Source organism: Plecotus auritus (assembly GCF_963455305.1).
Source record: "Plecotus auritus genome assembly, chromosome: X".
Classification (NCBI taxonomy): domain Eukaryota; kingdom Metazoa; phylum Chordata; class Mammalia; order Chiroptera; family Vespertilionidae; genus Plecotus; species Plecotus auritus.
Window position 1 is genome coordinate 103,080,378 of NC_137784.1, and position 17,673 is coordinate 103,098,050.

At 36.8% G+C, this 17,673-nt stretch overlaps 1 protein-coding gene across 7 annotated transcripts in view; it reads left to right on the forward strand.

Moving 5' to 3' along the window:
* The window catches only part of STAG2 (STAG2 cohesin complex component), a 155,541-nt gene that overhangs the window by 99,402 nt on the left and 38,466 nt on the right, over positions 1–17,673 (forward strand). For all 7 annotated transcript variants that reach the window (XM_080652172.1, XM_080652177.1, XM_080652176.1 and 4 more), the window contains 12 exons: positions 630–728; positions 822–901; positions 5,865–5,972; positions 6,686–6,797; positions 9,209–9,326; positions 9,741–9,844; positions 12,075–12,167; positions 12,292–12,381; positions 12,975–13,178; positions 15,523–15,593; positions 15,891–15,978; positions 16,069–16,149. In XM_080652172.1, coding sequence (XP_080508298.1) covers positions 630–728; positions 822–901; positions 5,865–5,972; positions 6,686–6,797; positions 9,209–9,326; positions 9,741–9,844; positions 12,075–12,167; positions 12,292–12,381; positions 12,975–13,178; positions 15,523–15,593; positions 15,891–15,978; positions 16,069–16,149 — 1,248 coding nt within the window. The remainder of the gene's footprint in view (positions 1–629; positions 729–821; positions 902–5,864; positions 5,973–6,685; positions 6,798–9,208; positions 9,327–9,740; positions 9,845–12,074; positions 12,168–12,291; positions 12,382–12,974; positions 13,179–15,522; positions 15,594–15,890; positions 15,979–16,068; positions 16,150–17,673) is intronic.

Sequence of the window (17,673 nt, forward strand, 5' to 3'; positions counted from 1 at the left end):
CCAAGAAATTATTATCTCTGTCACATAAATTCCTGTAGAGTTTTGAATCGTGGCCACTGATTTAGCCTTTAATCTTGAATTATTTTTTATTCTGAAACATGATCTGAGGATTATGTAGGTGGGGGTAGTGAGGAATTTCTTAGAGTACTAAAAAGAGTCCTTAATTTGGTTTTTAGTTTGTGAATACTATATTTTAAAAAATTCTTCTCAATAAATATGCATCTTAGATTGTAAGTTGTAACTTGACTTCTGACCTTTTTTATTAATCTGCCTTTCTCTGAAGCTGCCTTTTCGTTGTCCTTGAAGTTCCTAGTATTTATCTCTTACAAATGTTACTTTCTGTAAAGTAAAACTTAATATGAAATATGCCTCTGTTGTCTTTCATAATATTTCTCTGAATAGATTTTCAAAAAATTTTTATTTGATCTACAAAAATGGTAATCCCAAAGGTATTTAGTCATATATATATGTATTGATTCATATTTTTGCATTATCAAAGGTGAGTTTTTGAAGAAATGCTACTGTATAGAACATTTAAAATTTTAAAGTAGAAAATAGGGTATATGTATTGAATATTCAGGTTGAAAAAATACAAGCTTTTTAATGCATTTTTCCTCTTGTTTCTTTAGCAAGGTGAAGTAAGACTCAAATGTCTCACTGCTCTACAAGGGCTTTATTATAACAAAGAGCTTAATTCCAAACTGGAGCTTTTTACCAGTCGGTTCAAGGTTAGTATTACTTTTAAGTATTTAAAAATTACCTATCGTTTGAAAATATTTTTCTTTTGCTTTCCCTTTAAAAATCTTTTTTTTTGTCCTTAGGATAGAATTGTGTCTATGACCCTTGACAAAGAATACGATGTGGCAGTACAAGCAATAAAATTACTTACTCTTGTTTTACAGTAAGTATGTATTTATTGCATATTACTGATGTCCAGATATTTAAATAATACATTAGAGAATTTGGTTTCATTTATTTAGATCTAAATTTTAGTAACTTTTAAGTCATGGTATTTTTTTTTTATTAGGGTATTACATATATGTCCTTATCCCCCTGCCCGCCCCCCCACTCCACTCCTGTTCATGCCCTCACCCCCCTGGTGTCTATGTCCATTGGTTATGCTGGTATGCATGCATACAAGTTTTTTGGTTGACCTCTACCCCTTACCCTCACCCTCCCCTACCTTCCTTCTGAGGTTTGAGCATCTGATCAATGCTTCTCTGTCTCTGTTTTTGTTCATCAGTTTATGTTGTTCATTATAATTGGCAAATGAGTGATATCATGTGATATTTATCTTTATCTGACTGACTTATTTCACTTAGCATAATGCTCTCCAGCTTCATCCATGCTGTTAAGTCATGGTATTTTACAGGTACAAGTTTAATTTTCCCATGTAAACTTGAGAAAATAGGAAAAGGAAACCATGGAACTAGAAAAATTCTGAGCTAAGAATTCATGTGTTCTCATTCTTTTGGTCCATTTTCTTTCCATTTTAGTGTCTTAGATGCTCTTAAAGTTAAACACCTGAGTGTAATAAATGTTCTATTGTATTTTATTACACTTTCAGAAATTAGTATTTAATGAAACTAAACTTCTCTTTAAATAATCTGAATTTAAACATATTATGTTATAATGCAATAGTGATGCAAATCATTTTCTCTTTAAAAAATTGTGGTAATCCTATATCATAAAAGGCTAATATGCAAATTGACCGAACGGCAGAACGACCGGTTGCTATGACATGCACTGACCACCAGGGGACAGACACTCAACGCTGGAGCTGCCTCCTGGTGGTCAATGCGCTCCCAGAGGGGGAGTGCCACTCAGCCAGAAGCTGGGCTCACGGCTGGCGAGTGCAGCAGTGGTGGCGGGAGCCTCTTCTGCCTCCGTAGCAGTACTAAGGATGTCCAAGAGGTGCAGGCCAGGCTGAGGGGACCCCCCTTCCCCCCAAGTGCACCAAGCCTCTAGTACAGGGGTGGGCAAACTTTTTGACTCGAGGGCCACAATGGGTTCTTAAACTGGACCGGAGGGCTGGAACAAAAGCATGGATGGAGTGTTTGTGTAAACTAATATAAATTCAAAGTAAAGGAGCGGAGGGGAGAGCAAGAGAACCAGATAGAACAGCCGGATCCGGCCCGCGGGCCGTAGTTTGCCCAAGGCTGCTCTAGTATGTATATAACAGAATTTATCATTTTAAGTGTACTGGTCAGTGGCATAATGTACATTCACATTGTGCAGCCATTACCATTATCCATCTGCAGAATACTTTTATCCTTTTATATTGAAACTCTATACCCATTAAACACTAACTCTTCCTTCCTCCCTCCCCTCCTCACCCCCCAATCCCTGGTGACCACTGTTCTACTTTCTATCTTTATGAATTTGACTATTTTAGGTACCTCATATAAGTGGAATCATACAATATTAGTCCTTTTATATCTGGCTTATTAACTTCAGCATATTGTCTTCAGTGTTTGTCCATATTGTAGTGCATATAAGAATTTGATTCCTTTTTGAGGCTCAGTAATATTCCATTGTATGTTTATACCACACTAGAGGCCTGGTGCATGATCAGGGCCGGGGAGGGACACAGGAGGTTGGCCAGCCGGGGAGGAACCGTAGGAGGGCTCCAGGGCATGTCCGGCCCATCTCGCTTGTCCCAATCGGCCAGACCCCAGCAGCAAGCTAACCTACTGGTCAGAGTGTCTGCCCCCTGGTGGTCAGTGCATGTCATAGCACCTGGTTGACCTGTCAACTGTCTGTCCCCTGGTGGTCCGTGTACATCATAGCGACTGGTTGGCTGTCTGTTCCCTGGTGGTCAGTGCATGTCACAGCGTGTGGTTGAGTGACCTTAGCATATCATTAGCGTATTACGTTTTGATTGGTTGAATGGACGACTGGACATTTAGCATATTGGGCTTTTATAATATAGGATTTTATTTATGCATTCATCTGTCAGTGGATATTTAGGTTGTCAACATGATCCAAATAACTGCCAAAGGGTCCTTTTTTATCATAGCATGTTAATTTTGACACTCATGGAACATTCATCATGTAATAGTAGCCAGCGAAATTTAGTAAAACAAATAAGAGATGACCAATATGATTTTAAATCATATTGTAAAGCCATGGTGATTTTAAAATTTTAGTACTGGTGAATATGCAAAGAGATCATTGGCATAGAATAAAGAAGAATATAGAGACAAATGTGATGAATCCAGAAACCTAGTCTAGGGTGAAGATTGCATTTCCTATAAAAAAATAAATGGTTTTGTGACAACTAGGTTATATTTAGGGGGAAAATTAAATTAGATATTTATTTAATATACAAAAATAATTTCCAGATGAAAAGTTTAAATGCAAATAAATGAAACCACTAAAGTACTGGATGAAAATTCAGGAAGATTGTTTTATATGTAAAATGACTGAGCAATATCTTTCTGAGCATGACATAAAACAAAAGGAAATGTTTGCATAAAAATAATCACTGAATTAACTATATTTAAATCTAATACATAAAATACCATAAACTCACAAAACCAATGGCAGATTGGGCAAAATAATTGTATCATAGGAGTCATTTTCAATCTATAATAATAAAAGCTAATTAGACCAGACGTCCTTCCAGACAGCCTTCCGGATGAAGCCGGGGCTGTGAGGGAAGCCTGGGTCCCGGGTGCCTGCTGGTGGCCAGAGGGAAGCCAGGGTTCTGGGTGCCTGCTGGTGGCCAGAGGGAACCCCGGGTCCCAGGAGCCAGAGGGAAGCCGGTGCCAGCAGCCAGGGGAAGAAAGGCCTACTCTTGCACGAATTTTGTGCATCCGGCCTCTAGTAAATCAATAAAAAGAACAGAAACCCAATAGGAAAACAGTCAAAAGGCAGTAACCAGATCATTGATAGAAAATAAAATAAAAATTTAAACATATGAAAAGATGTTTAGCCACACTTTAGAGAAGTATTAAAATTAGACCATTATTTTACCTACTAGGGGCCCAGTGTATGGATTTGTGCACCGGTGGGGTCCCTCAGCCTGGACTGTGCTCTCTCGCAATCTGGGACCCCTCGGGGGATGTCAGACTGCTGGTTTCGCCCAATCCGGTGAGCCCAGCTTCTGGCTGAGGGGCGCTCCCCCCGTGGAGCGCATTGACCATTAGGGAGCAGCTCCTGCATTGAGCATCTGCTCCCTGGTGGTCAGTGCTCGTCATAGCGACCAGTCATTCCGCTGTTCGGTCAATTTGAATATTAGCCTTTTATTATATAGCATATGCATATAATTAAAATATTGAATAATATTGAAATAAATTTCAAAGTAATAGTACTCTATATATTTCTGTAGCTTCTCATCTCCCTCCATAATACCTTATAGACATTTTTTCTTGTTTCTTATACTGATATTTTTATGAAGGGTGATACTCATTTATCTTGATTTAGCCATGTATATAAATAATAACTGAAACTTCCAAGAAACATTCCTTCTCAAATAGTTAAAATGAATGAACTGATTTGAATCATGTATGTTTTTTAAAATCATAAACAAGTGATTTTTCTAAAAACGATCCAGTATTATACATAAGCAGATTAAATCAAAGTGCTATTGACACTTGAATTTTAACATTTTGATTTTGTTTCTCTTCAAAGAATTAATATTTCCTTAGACTTCAGGAAACCTTGAACACAACAACAAAAAAAGGGATCTTAGATGCTAAACTAAACACCTAAATGTACTTAGACTTTTCTCTTTGGGGTGGTCTTATGATTCTTAATTTACATATAATGATAAAAACCTAGATTATTTATCTCACAGTAGACTAAAAGCATATAAGCTCTTTGGCACTTATATTTTAATTAATCCATTTCTGTTGTCTTATATGGCGTTCAGTACATGATGGATGAAGTGTTCTTCATCATTGTGTGATAACTGGGTATTAGTATATTTTAATGTGGTGATATCCTATATAATAAAGAGGTAATAAGCAAATTGACCATCACACCCTCACAAGATGGCCGCATACGACCAGGCCAGCAGGGGCGTTAGTGAGGGGCGACCAAACAACTGAACAAGCAGGCTGCGTGGGGCGACCAGGCCGGTGGAGGGGCTGTGAGGGACGATCAGTCCAGCAGGGGGTGCAGTTAGGGGTGACCAGGCCGGGGGAGGGGGCAGTAAGAGGCAACCAGGCCAGTGGGGGGGGGGGGCAGTTGGGGGCAATTAGGCTGGCAGGGGGGCAGTGAGGGGCGACTAGGCTGGCAGGGCCGGGCAGTTGGGGATGACCAGGCAGGTGAGCGATTAGGAGCAGCGGTCCAGGATTGTGAGAGGGATGTCCGACTGCCGGTTTAGGCCTGATCCCCGGGATTGGGCCTAAACCAGCAGTTAGACATTCTCTGAGGGGTTCCGGATTGGAGAGGGTGCAGGCTGGGCTGAGGGGACTCTTCTCCCTCCCTCCCCACCCCCAGCAAGAATTTCTTGCACCAGGCCTCTAGTCATCACATAATATTGCTATGAAATGTATGCAGTGTTCTCTGATTATTAACTAAGCTCTTAGTGTGCCACTACTCCACTTTCTGCATTAGTTTATATTATTTTCATTTTCCTTTGATGTCCTTGTCTTACATTATTACTTCTCTTTATCATATGTCTTCACTTTTGTTATTGATTGGACTTTTGCCTCTCATTGATTTTAGATGTTCACAAAATACTCAGCTATTTTGTCATGGCAAGCTTTTACTGATAGATGATAATCAAAGTTGATGTCTTCTTTTTAATTTTTCTTAACACAACTTAGTGAAAATATGAGCATGGATTTTTGTACTCAATATGCTCAAAATTATACCACTAATAAAAAGACTGCTACTGTTTATTTATTTTTTAGGAGTAGTGAAGAAGTTCTTACTGCAGAAGATTGTGAAAACGTCTATCATCTGGTGTATTCAGCTCACCGGCCAGTAGCAGTAGCAGCTGGAGAATTTCTCTACAAAAAGTAAATCTGTTTTTCTGTTATTATTTCCTTTAAAAGTTTCAATTTCCCTTCTCCAATTCCTTTAATTTATTTAAGTTAAATCTTTAAAGGGGAATTGTACCATTTCTTTTTATGGATATGCTTAAAAATGTACCTAGCTGTATCACAATGTTAAGACCTTTTCCTAATTTTTCACTTTTACTCTGATGTCAGCTTCCAAAAAAATGCTTAATTTTGGGGTGAAACATTTATTTAAAAGAATATATGATGTAAAACAATCACACTGCAGTTTTCTATTTGTTACTACCCAGTGTTCTCTCTTTTTTATTTATAAAGAAAAACAACCACGATATCCATAGAGAGAGGCCACTAAGTCCAGACTTCGGAAAAATTATATAAGAAGGATAGAAGGGAAATACACGTTCAGTTTAAGAATATTTATCATAGTTTTATATGCATAAATGGTATATGTTAGTTATTGTATTGCTTTTATAAAAGGAAATGATTGCATAAAAGCAAGATTTATAAGAATAATTCATAACTATGAAGTTAAGAGAGCTGGGAAGTACCATCAAGTGTGAAATTATGTACTTGACTATAATGTTGGACAGTATTATACCTAACTACCTTCCAATTACTCCTTTGTTAGGTGCTTATATATGGAATCCAGTCTTTTTTAATTAGGAAATATTGTTTTTTTGTTTTAAAAGTAAATATTTTGTGTTGGTTTGCAGGCTCTTTAGTCGTAGAGATCCAGAGGAGGATGGAGTCATGAAAAGAAGGGGACGACAAGGTCCAAATGCCAACCTTGTTAAGACCTTGGTATTTTTCTTCCTGGAAAGTGAGGTTAGTTGATGTTCATTTTCTACTTATGCCAATTTTTTAAAGGATATTCCTTTTATGTTCATGCAGGATGTTGGTCTGTATATTTTTTACTTGTAATGTTTTTGACAGGTTTTCATATCAGTAATGTTGATCCTCTAAAATAAATTGGGAATCTTTAGGGTTATTTAAACTTTACAGAATAAAGGGAAATATTTTGCTTATATATTGAATTATTAAGTATACATGTATTTTGTTTTATGTAACCATAATCACTCCCATTCAGTTAAAGTTTGTAGCATCATATATATATATATACATAAAAGGCTAAGTGTCCGATCGTCTGACCGGTAGCTATGATGCTCACTGACTACCAGAGGCCAGACGCTCAATGCAGGAGCTGCCATGACGCACACTGGCCATCTATACTAATAAAAGGGTAATATGCTAATTAGACCAGACATCTTCCGGACAAAGCCATAATTGCAGGGGCCGAGACAGAGGTGGTTGGGGGTGAATCAGGCCGGCAGGGGAGGGCAGTTAGGGGCGATCAGGCAGGCAGGGGAGCGGTTAGGGGCGATCAGACACACAGGCAGGTCAGCAGTTAGGAGCCAGCAGTCCTGGATTGGAGAGGGTGCAGGCCAGGCTGAGGGGACCCTCCCCCCCACACACGAATTTCATGCACCGGGCCTCTAGTTTAAAAATAAAGGGCACCACAGAACTGGCGCTGACAAACCAACACTCAGCTTTCCCCAAGTGGGACATAGGCCCTGCCACCACCCCAGAGCGATACCCTGCCAATGCTGGCAAGACCCCATGATGTAAAATGTGGCCCACAGCCCAGCCTGGAAAAGGTTGCTGTGGGTGCCGGGTAATGACATCACATAGCAACACCTGGCTTTCTCTCCCTAATGACTAGCCTTCTTGCAGTTTCTTCAGCCCAGGAATCTGACTTGCTTTATAGCCAGGTGCAAACATTTTACACTTTAACCAAATGTTTGTGAAGCGTTTTCCCATGCCTCATCTCATTTGATCCTTACAGAAGTCCTGGAGTAGGTAGATAGGAGACTTGGTAGAATCCTATGTTTTTTTTATTAGCTAGAAAAAGGAGATTTAGAAACTTGACCCTACTTAAAAGTAGAAAGAAATGGTGGAACTTGAAAATGACTTCAGGTTTTCTCACTGCTCAGAATCCACTGAGTGGCCAGATTATTATGATCTCTGAACGCATAATAATCTGGCCACTCAGTGTATATCCTATATAATAAAAGCCTAATATGCAAATTGTCCCCTCAACCAGGAGTTCGACCAGCAGGCAGGCCAGCCAACCTCCCATGTCCCCTCCCCCTGGCCAGGCTAGCCAGACCCCACCCATGCACGAATTCATGCACCAAGCCTCTAACACACACACATACACACACACACACACACACACACACACTGAGTGGCCAGATTATTATGCGTTCAGAGATCATAATAATCTGGCCTCTCAGTGTACAGTCAAACACTGCTGCATTTAAATATTTTACCCTTTGTTCTCCCTGCGTGATCTACAATAATAATCTCTTTCATGTTGATATTTACTGCTGTGTTTCTGACAATTACGTGAAAGAGATCTTGGGGTGCTTCACTGGCCTGGAAAAAGTTTAGCTAAATCAGAAAGCAGATCTAATTAAGCAAGTTTATTCTATATATATAAAAGGCTAAGTTCACTCACGCATGCGTGATACATATAAAGTTCTCGCTGGCACCAATCACACGCATGTGTTTCGATCTGTCATTGTCGATCGTGAATTTGATTGACACTCTATTATAGAGAAAGGGTGAATAGCGATATTAAAATATTTCTTCTAGCCGAAACCGGTTTGGCTCAGTGGATAGAGCGTTGGCCTGCGGACTGAAGGGTCCCGGGTTCGATTCTGGTCAAGGGCATGTACCTTGGTTGCGGGCACATCCCCAGTGGGAGGTGTGCAGGAGGCAGCTGATCGATGTTTCTCTCTCATCGATGTTTCTAGCTCTCTATCCCTCTCCCTTCCTTTCTGTGAAATATCAGTAAAATATATTTAAAAAAAAAATTTCTTCTAATTAATTTCCTTTCAATGTGCATGAATTTGTGCACTGGGACACTAGTATTTTATAATTGAGAACAGTTAACTCATGTAATATTAATTCCAATTAGGCTATCAATATGCATGCATGTAATATTTTCAAAAATAATTTTTATGTTAATGATTATTATAAGAAATGTTTAATGCTACTACCTAGCAAGGTTTACTTAAACACACCAAGCAAAGGCAATTTTTCTCTGTCCTTCCATCTGAACTCAAAAGCAGATTGCTGTTTGCGTTTGTACATGGTGTCCACAAAGCTTCCTTTCTTTTGAGTTTAGGCTAGTATGCTATTTGTTTAAGAGTACCTTGCTCTTTTTTAATTAGCTACATGAGCATGCAGCATACCTTGTGGATAGCATGTGGGACTGTGCTACTGAGCTGCTGAAAGACTGGGAATGTATGAATAGCTTGTTGCTGGAGGAGCCACTTAGTGGAGAGGAAGGTAAGAATGTTTTAATTATGATATTTTTATTGTCCAGACAGTTTGGAAAATAGGTTTTACTTATTCCATTTATTTATTTTTGTTAAAATAATTGAGTGAAAACCTTACTTTGTGAGTAATTCTGTTTTCATACACATGAATTTTATGCTATATAGATAGATGTATTTGCCATCAACATTCTTGAATTTTTTTTTTTGTATCTGTGTTGATGTGTTCTTTGCTCAAATTGTGAACCAGTGGTATACAGATTTGTAATTTTTAGGAAAGTTTAACTTGTTTGGATCTTTTCTGTTGATACAGTAATGGAATTTTCTTTATATATTAGGTCTATCACTAGCAGAAGGAGCTCTTATGTAATAATTATAAATGTCATTTAGGGAAAATAAATAGATTAACTCTGATTTTTTTTCCCAGCATTGACAGACAGACAAGAGAGTGCTCTGATTGAAATAATGCTTTGTACCATCAGACAAGCTGCTGAATGTCATCCTCCTGTGGGAAGAGGGACAGGAAAAAGGGTATGCCAATACATTTTTAGTATTCTAAACTATGTCTTTCTTTTTTTCAATATCATTTATAAACTTACATTTGTAACTATAGAATCAAATTTTAAAATCTTATATTTTATTATTCAGATGATCTTTGTTAATATACGTTAGAAGTAAATTTTACAACATTAGCAATTTGGGAAATTTCTTCCATAAGATACTTTGTTAGTTATTGCAGAGATACAGTGATTGACAGGTCTTGCCTTTAAGACTGAATATAGTGCACTGTTTTAGAATGGTGTTTGTCTTTCCTGGTTTATTTTTAGATTTGCTTTAAATTTTTTTATTGATTGACGAGAGAGAGAGGGAGACTGATTTGTTGTCCCTCTCATTTATTGATTGGCTGATTCTTTTATGTGCCCTGACCGGGCGGATCGAACCTGCAATCTTGGCATATTGGGATGACACTCTAACCACCTTAGATACTTTGCCAAGGGCTTTAGATTTGCTTTTAATGAATAAAACATAATTATTCATTAAAATGGGGAAATTCCTCCTCTGGCTGGTGTGGCTTAGCTGGTTTCGCATTGTCTCATGCACCAACATGGTTTGATTCCCCATCAGGGCATTTGCCTGAGTTTTGGGCTCTATCCCCAGTGTGGCGCCGTGCAGGAGGCAGCTGTTGGATGTCTCGCTCTCACATCCATGTTTCTCTCTCTCCTTCTCCCTTCTTTTCTCTCTAAAAATCAATTCTAAAGAAAAATAAAAAACAAATCAATTCTAAAATATATTTAAAATGGGGAAATTCCTGTTTCCTGGGATTAGATTTTAATGTATTATTGCAAAGTTCACATATATTTGTATTGTAGACCAACAATTACATACGCTTTCAAGCTTTTTTGATTGTGAAGCACAAAAATACAATTTTATATTATGACCTAGTACATATCTATATATGTGTTTTTGTGTGTAACTAAAAGAAATTTCAGCCGAAACCGGTTTGGCTCAGTGGAAAGAGCGTCGGCCTGCGGACTGAAAGGTCCTGGGTTCGATTCCGGTCAAGGGCATGTACCTTGGTTGCGGGCACATCCCCAGTCGGAGGTGTGCAGGAGGCAGCTGATCGATGTTTCTCTCTCATCGATGTTTCTAGCTCTCTATCCCTCTCCCTTCTCTCTGTGAAATATATATTTAAAAAAAAAAAAAAAGAAATTTCATCAAATAATGAAACTCAGAGTATGTGATGTATTCTATTTTCTTTTGTTTCCTTTCTGTTTTTTAATTACTGGTAGTGACTTTTTTTTTAAACACTTAATTCTTGCTTTTATAGAATTGAAACAAGCATATAATCTAACAGTCCAAAAAGCAATGACAAGGTTTTAATGGTGCCTTGCCCAATTTTCAGGACCCTGTTTTGTACCCTAGAACAGTGGTCGGCAAACTGCGGCTCGCGAGCCATGGTTTGCCGCTCTGTTGACTAATGAGTTTGCCGACCACTGACCTAGACTCTCGATTCCAGTAATTACAGGCTGTTGTTGTTCTTGTGATTAAGCCCCTATCCCAGTACTCGGCAAACTCATTAGTCAACAGAGGGGCAAACCGTGGATCGCGAGCCGCAGTTTGCTGACCACTGCCCTAGAACTATCTACTTTCAATTCATACTGTCTCTTTTTGAATACACTTCTGTATTTCCATGCTTATACTACTCTCTTACAACAGTAATGATTAAATTCCTATTATGATAGATTGTCATTTACCTCTGAAATCTATCCCTTCTCATTCCCACCCAAATCACCAACTTTTTGTTAAAATAATAATTCACATATTACTATATAAATATTGTTCTCTGATAGCTGCTAGTGTGGTAGTGATTTATTGTGTTGAATTCATAACCCATGGTTCATGGCCTGCAGTTTAGAGTAGGATGAAATGCTCTTCAATCCTATTATTATGTAAGCTCCTAAACTGTATTTTCTGTTCCTAACAGCTGCTTCTTGGTTAATCTAATTGGGTATTGATTTTGCCTCTAGTACTATTCAAAGTTGTTGTTTTTTGTGGTTGTTGTTATTTTAGGTGGCTTTTTTTTTTTCTTATAATGTTCAGGTTATTCTCTTTGTCACTTTTGGCTTTCAAGTTTTATAGTAGAAATTTTTATATCCATCATCTAAAATGTACTTTTATTATTTATTTTGTTTATCTTAAACTAGAGAGTACCTAACGGTGTCAGTGGCTTAGTAATTATAAATATTGTGTTACCTTTTAGGTGCTGACAGCAAAGGAGAAGAAGACCCAGTTGGATGATAGGACAAAAATCACTGAACTTTTTGCTGTGGCCCTTCCTCAGTTATTAGCTAAAGTAAGTTTATGTCAGTATCGGCATGTTACTAAGAAATGACAGATCTTGTTGGGAAATGTCACACAGAATTTTATTGTAATGTTTACTATTATTGTGATGTTCTTAATTTTTTTTAATTTCAAAGTACTCTGTAGATGCAGAAAAGGTGACGAACTTGTTGCAGTTGCCTCAATACTTTGACTTGGAAATATATACCACTGGACGATTAGAAAAGGTATGCTGTTTTCTGTGTATTAAAACACCTTGGAAAGGTATTAGTTTAGTTAGTCCCATCACATTGTTTTAAACTATTTTTTAAAATATATTTATAACTTCTAATATGTAAGGAAACATAGCTTACATGTCTTCTGTATTTTATTGAATTGGATTTAGAGAATGGCACTAATGAGGCTTCCCCTTGATTCATATGCACAGCCATACTCTCATTCCTAGCCATTATGTGACTATCAGTGATCATTTACAGAGATTGGGGGTGGGTAACAGGACAATAACAATTAGAAAAAGAAAGCAGCTAATATCCATTGAATATTTTTACTTTCCAGGAACTGTTGTAAGTTATTTATGTGTTAAAATTCTCATCAGAGCCCTATGAAACGGTGATATTATTCCTGTTAATGTTAAAGAAATAAGTATGGGTGGATCAGTGCATTTATTTACCATGACTAGAAAAACAGCACAAAATGTATGTCCTACTTGCAGAGTTACTTTATTTTAAGCTTTTACCATCATGGTGTACTTGCTTTATGCCTACCATGTATACATTCGTTTTAATGGAAAAACAACAACAACAAATCTTTGATTTTGCAGCATTTGGATGCCTTATTACGACAGATCCGGAATATTGTAGAGAAGCACACAGATACAGATGTTTTGGAAGCATGTTCTAAAACTTATCATGCTCTCTGTAATGAAGAGTTTACAATCTTCAACAGAGTAGATATTTCAAGAAGTCAACTGATAGACGAGTTGGCGGATAAATTTAACCGGCTCCTTGAAGATTTTCTGCAAGAGGTATATATTACAAGTATTTTGTCAGTTGGGCCTCCTCCTCTTCAGTAACTGAATTATTCACCTGTCCTGGTGATAGTCCCTAGCAGTATGTTGAAAAGATGTTCATACTTTTTGTTCTATGATTCATCATGCTACTATTACTCCTCCACCAACATAGGAAGGTGGTAAAAATCTGTGACTTGGGGGAAGGTGAACGCAAAATTAACATCTTTTTTTAAATTTTATTTTAAAGAAATGATCTGGGAAGTTGCCAGGGTTTCGCTCAGGGGTGGGCAAACTTTTTGACTCGAGGGCCACAATGGGTTCTTAAACTGGACCGGAGGGCCGGAACAAAAGCATGGATGGAGTGTTTGTGTGAACTAATATAAATTCAAAGTAAACATCATTACATAAAAGGGTACGGTCTTTTTTTTTTATTTCAATAGTTTTATTCATTTCAAACATTTTAACAAGAAGAATGTAAACACTAATTATTATAATTTGAAACTTCAAAAAATGGAGGAATCATAGCACAATAACATACCTTATATTGAAGATGGCAAAGGCAAAATAAAATTGCCTAACAAAGGAAAGGTACAAAAGCCTTTCAAATTAAACTTAAATATAATAAAATAATTTAAAACTAAAACAAACAGAAAAGAACAAAATGTGTAAACAGTAAATTAAACATTTTCTTTAGTGCAACTTCCAACTTATGCCCGGGACGTAGATGTAGATGGCAATGTAGACTGGGTTGAAAGGTTTTTGGTCTTTAAAACATCAACTTCAGTGGGAACAGTGTTGTTGGTCTCCTTCTTAGCTAATGCTCTGATACTGTGCTCTCCAGGGGCGTGTCTCCCTACATCACCATGATAACGTGTCTACGCATTCCCAGGGTGATGTCGGGGGACGAGTCCGCGGGCATTACAAGGAGCCTCTGGAAGATTGAGAGGTTGTTCCTTCTACTGAATGGGCGGATATAAATCCGCCCACTCAGAAGAAGGAGCTGCGGTGGTGTTTCCGGATGTTGCCATGTTAACACTGCTGCTGGTGAAGGAGCGGAGGGGAGAACAAGAGAACCCTCCACTCTTTCGAGGGCCGGATAGAACAGCCGAATGGGCCAGATCCGGCCCATGGGCCGTAGTTTGCCCACGGCTGGTGTAGTTGAATATGAGGCTATTATGGAACAGGTTGTTAATGAAACAGAAAAGTAGAGCTAGCCTCTGGCCATGCAGTCTCAAAAGTAGGGTATTTCTTAGTCTATAGTCTTTGATATCATAAAACTTTGAGGAACTGCTGTTATACCCACTGTCGAATTTTGGGTTTTAGATGGTCTATCGTATTTCTAAAGAGGCTTAAAGCACGCCATGCAAACACACTCGTATTTTTACTGTGATTTTTATCATCTTTGGAAATATATTTAACAGTCTAATGGATTTGCATACAATAAAAATTTATACTTTTTAAGTTAATGTATTTAAGCCTTTTCAACATCACTTTTATCATTAATGCTGCAAAAATCATAGGGACTTTGTAATTTTCAGGTTTGTTGTTTTAGAATTCTTTAACGTTCTTTTATGTGTAATGTTGCATGCTTACTAATTTTTGCTTAATTGGCAGTTTGTAAAAATTTTAATGGCTGTATTCTTCCCTGGGTATGATTGTTATTAGGACAAGATAATTTAAAATCAACCAGTATTTTGTTAATTAAGTTTAATTACTTTGTAGAAAAATTAAAAGTTTAAAAACAACTAAGCATTTTTTGAGAGACCCACGGTTTGATACAGTAAGTTGGGTAGTATTTAACAAACTTTATAAGTTTCATGTATTAAGACTCATATAATTTTCAAAAACTTAAGTCACTCTAAATTATAAAGTTGATAGCCAGAAAGGACTAACATGCCTAGTCCTTACTCAGAGCTTTTTTTCCAAATTAATTGTGATTGGTCTGATACATCTTTCTTGACTGCTCTATTTCTTTTGTGTAGGTTTTGTTCTTTAGGTGTTATCTTTATGATCTTTTGCTTGTCCTCTAATATACTTTTCTTTATTGTCCTTATGTATTTGTTACTGTGAAAGAGCAGTTGTCTTCATAGTTTTGTTTCTAGGTTACATGAAGGAAAAACTGAGAATGTCACTCACTTTTTCTCTCTTGGGTATAATGTACTTGGGATAACAACTGTGTCACCTCATTCTAGCCATATTGCTTTAAATTTAGCCAGATTTAGGCATTGACTGGCACAGTTAATATGTGGTTTTTATTAGTTTATTCTTTCTTTACAAGGTAGTGTCGCCAATGTGATAGCCTGAAGTGTTTTACTTTGGTGGTTATTAATGTTTAATATTGTATAATTAATATTCATAGGGTGAAGAACCTGATGAAGATGATGCATACCAGGTATTGTCAACATTGAAGAGAATCACTGCTTTTCATAAGTAAGTTGAATCCTAAAGTTTCTGATTTCTTAAAACTGTAGCAAAACCAAATTGCATATTTTGAGGTTATAAAGCTATCAAATTCATTGCTAAGTTTCTTGTACTTTTTGGGGGAAAAGTACTTGAATTGGATAATCACTGAAAAATTATGAACTAACATACTTGTAAAGAAATACACATTTTTGCTGTTGTGGTGCATCTTAAAAAGTTTGATATATTTTAACATTCTGTTAACACTCAAGTCCAAAACAAACGTGATTAAGCTTAACTTTTTAATATAACAATTCTTTTTTACAGTGCCCATGACCTTTCAAAGTGGGATTTGTTTGCTTGTAATTACAAACTATTGAAAACCGGAATTGAAAATGGAGACATGCCTGAGCAGGTTGTTATTATTTACAAGTTTTATACTTAACTTTGAGAATGAAGAATTGTAACTTTACTTTTAACTTTATTTTCTTGGTTCTTTTTACAGATCGTTATTCATGCACTGCAATGTACTCACTATGTAATCCTTTGGCAGCTTGCAAAGATAACTGAAAGCAGCTCTACAAAGGTTGGTGGCAGTTCATTGGAGATTTTATTAATGTAATTAACTATTTTCTGCAAGCTTATGCATTTACTAGGACCACTTTATTTTGGTAAAGTCTTGCTTACTTCTGATCTACTGTTTAGGCATGTATACTTTAAAAAATAATCTTATTTGTAGTTTGATGTGTATTGATTGAAAACTTGTTTTGCTTCAGAGTATGATTTATAATTAAAAATTGTTCACATTTGAAGGTGGCACAATTTATGGGTTTCCATATTACCCTCAAAAGTATTGAGTACTTTTTTGAGAAACATAAATTTTGTAAATGATGACCAAGAATCTTTAAAACAAGCAGATGCAGCTGTTAGATTACATAAATTGATGATAACAACCTAGTTGCCTTGGTATTGTTTTAGGATCATCTCAGAATCTCTCTGTTCCAAATTGATAAATCACTTTCTGATTGAGTGTGATTTTCCAGCTACTATGTCTTAGAACTTTGAAAAATTTTATCCGTAATGATAATTCTTGGTATGTTATTTAATAACTGAACTAAATAGTACTGTCTTTCCATTTGTAAATTGTTTACTTGAAACATTATACACCCCTAGCTGGTTTGGCTCAGTCAGCCTAAGGATTGAAGGGTCCCGGGTTTGATTCCAGTAAAGGGCACATGCCCAGGTTGTGGGCTCGATCCCCATTAGGGGGCATGCAGGAGGCAGCCAATCAGTGATTCTCTCTCATCATTGATACATTTTTATCTCTCTCTCCCTCTCCCTTCCTCTCTGAAATCAATAAAAAAATATTTCTTTAAAAAAGAAAAACATTGTACTTATTCATAGCCAAAGATTTTGCCTTAAATATTATTTGGGCACATTTTTATAAATATTAAGTAGTATCTGGAAGTTACAGAATTAGTTGTTTATAGGTATTTTCCTCATAAAGGAATTCTCTCTTAAAAAACAAAAGATCTAATTGGCTTTATTGAACAATAAATGAATTGGGCAGTATCCCATCTAGTAAATAGAAAGGTGCTCCCAGGAATTCTCTTGATAATAAGTTTGTTTTGCATAGAAACCACAGAAAATTTTAAATGCTTAGAATTTCTCTGCATTCTTTTAAGTACAAGATGCTGTTATATCAGCAAATGGACATTTCCCCCTTGAAAAAGTAATGCAGTTTTGTTGTTAAAATAGAGTACTTTTTGTCAAAACACCCAAGAATTACCAAGCTTATAATAAAAACCGTGATCATATTAGTAAATATGATTATTCACTTACGTTGAAAGTATTGAGTTAAAATTAAAATGGGAAAAGGCAATACTTTTAGTAGAGGAAAAGGGGTAAAATGAATGTTACTGAATACAAAATTATTTATGCTGAAGGTTGATTGAGTTTTCTTCACCAAATCAATGTTCAAGTCAAGCCGGTTTTTATTAAACTTGTCTACTACATGTACCAAATATGTACTGATAGTCTGTCATTTGACATTCAGTATCAGAAGATACGTCAAAGGTTATGCCTTAAATAAATTAGTGTGGATCTTTTT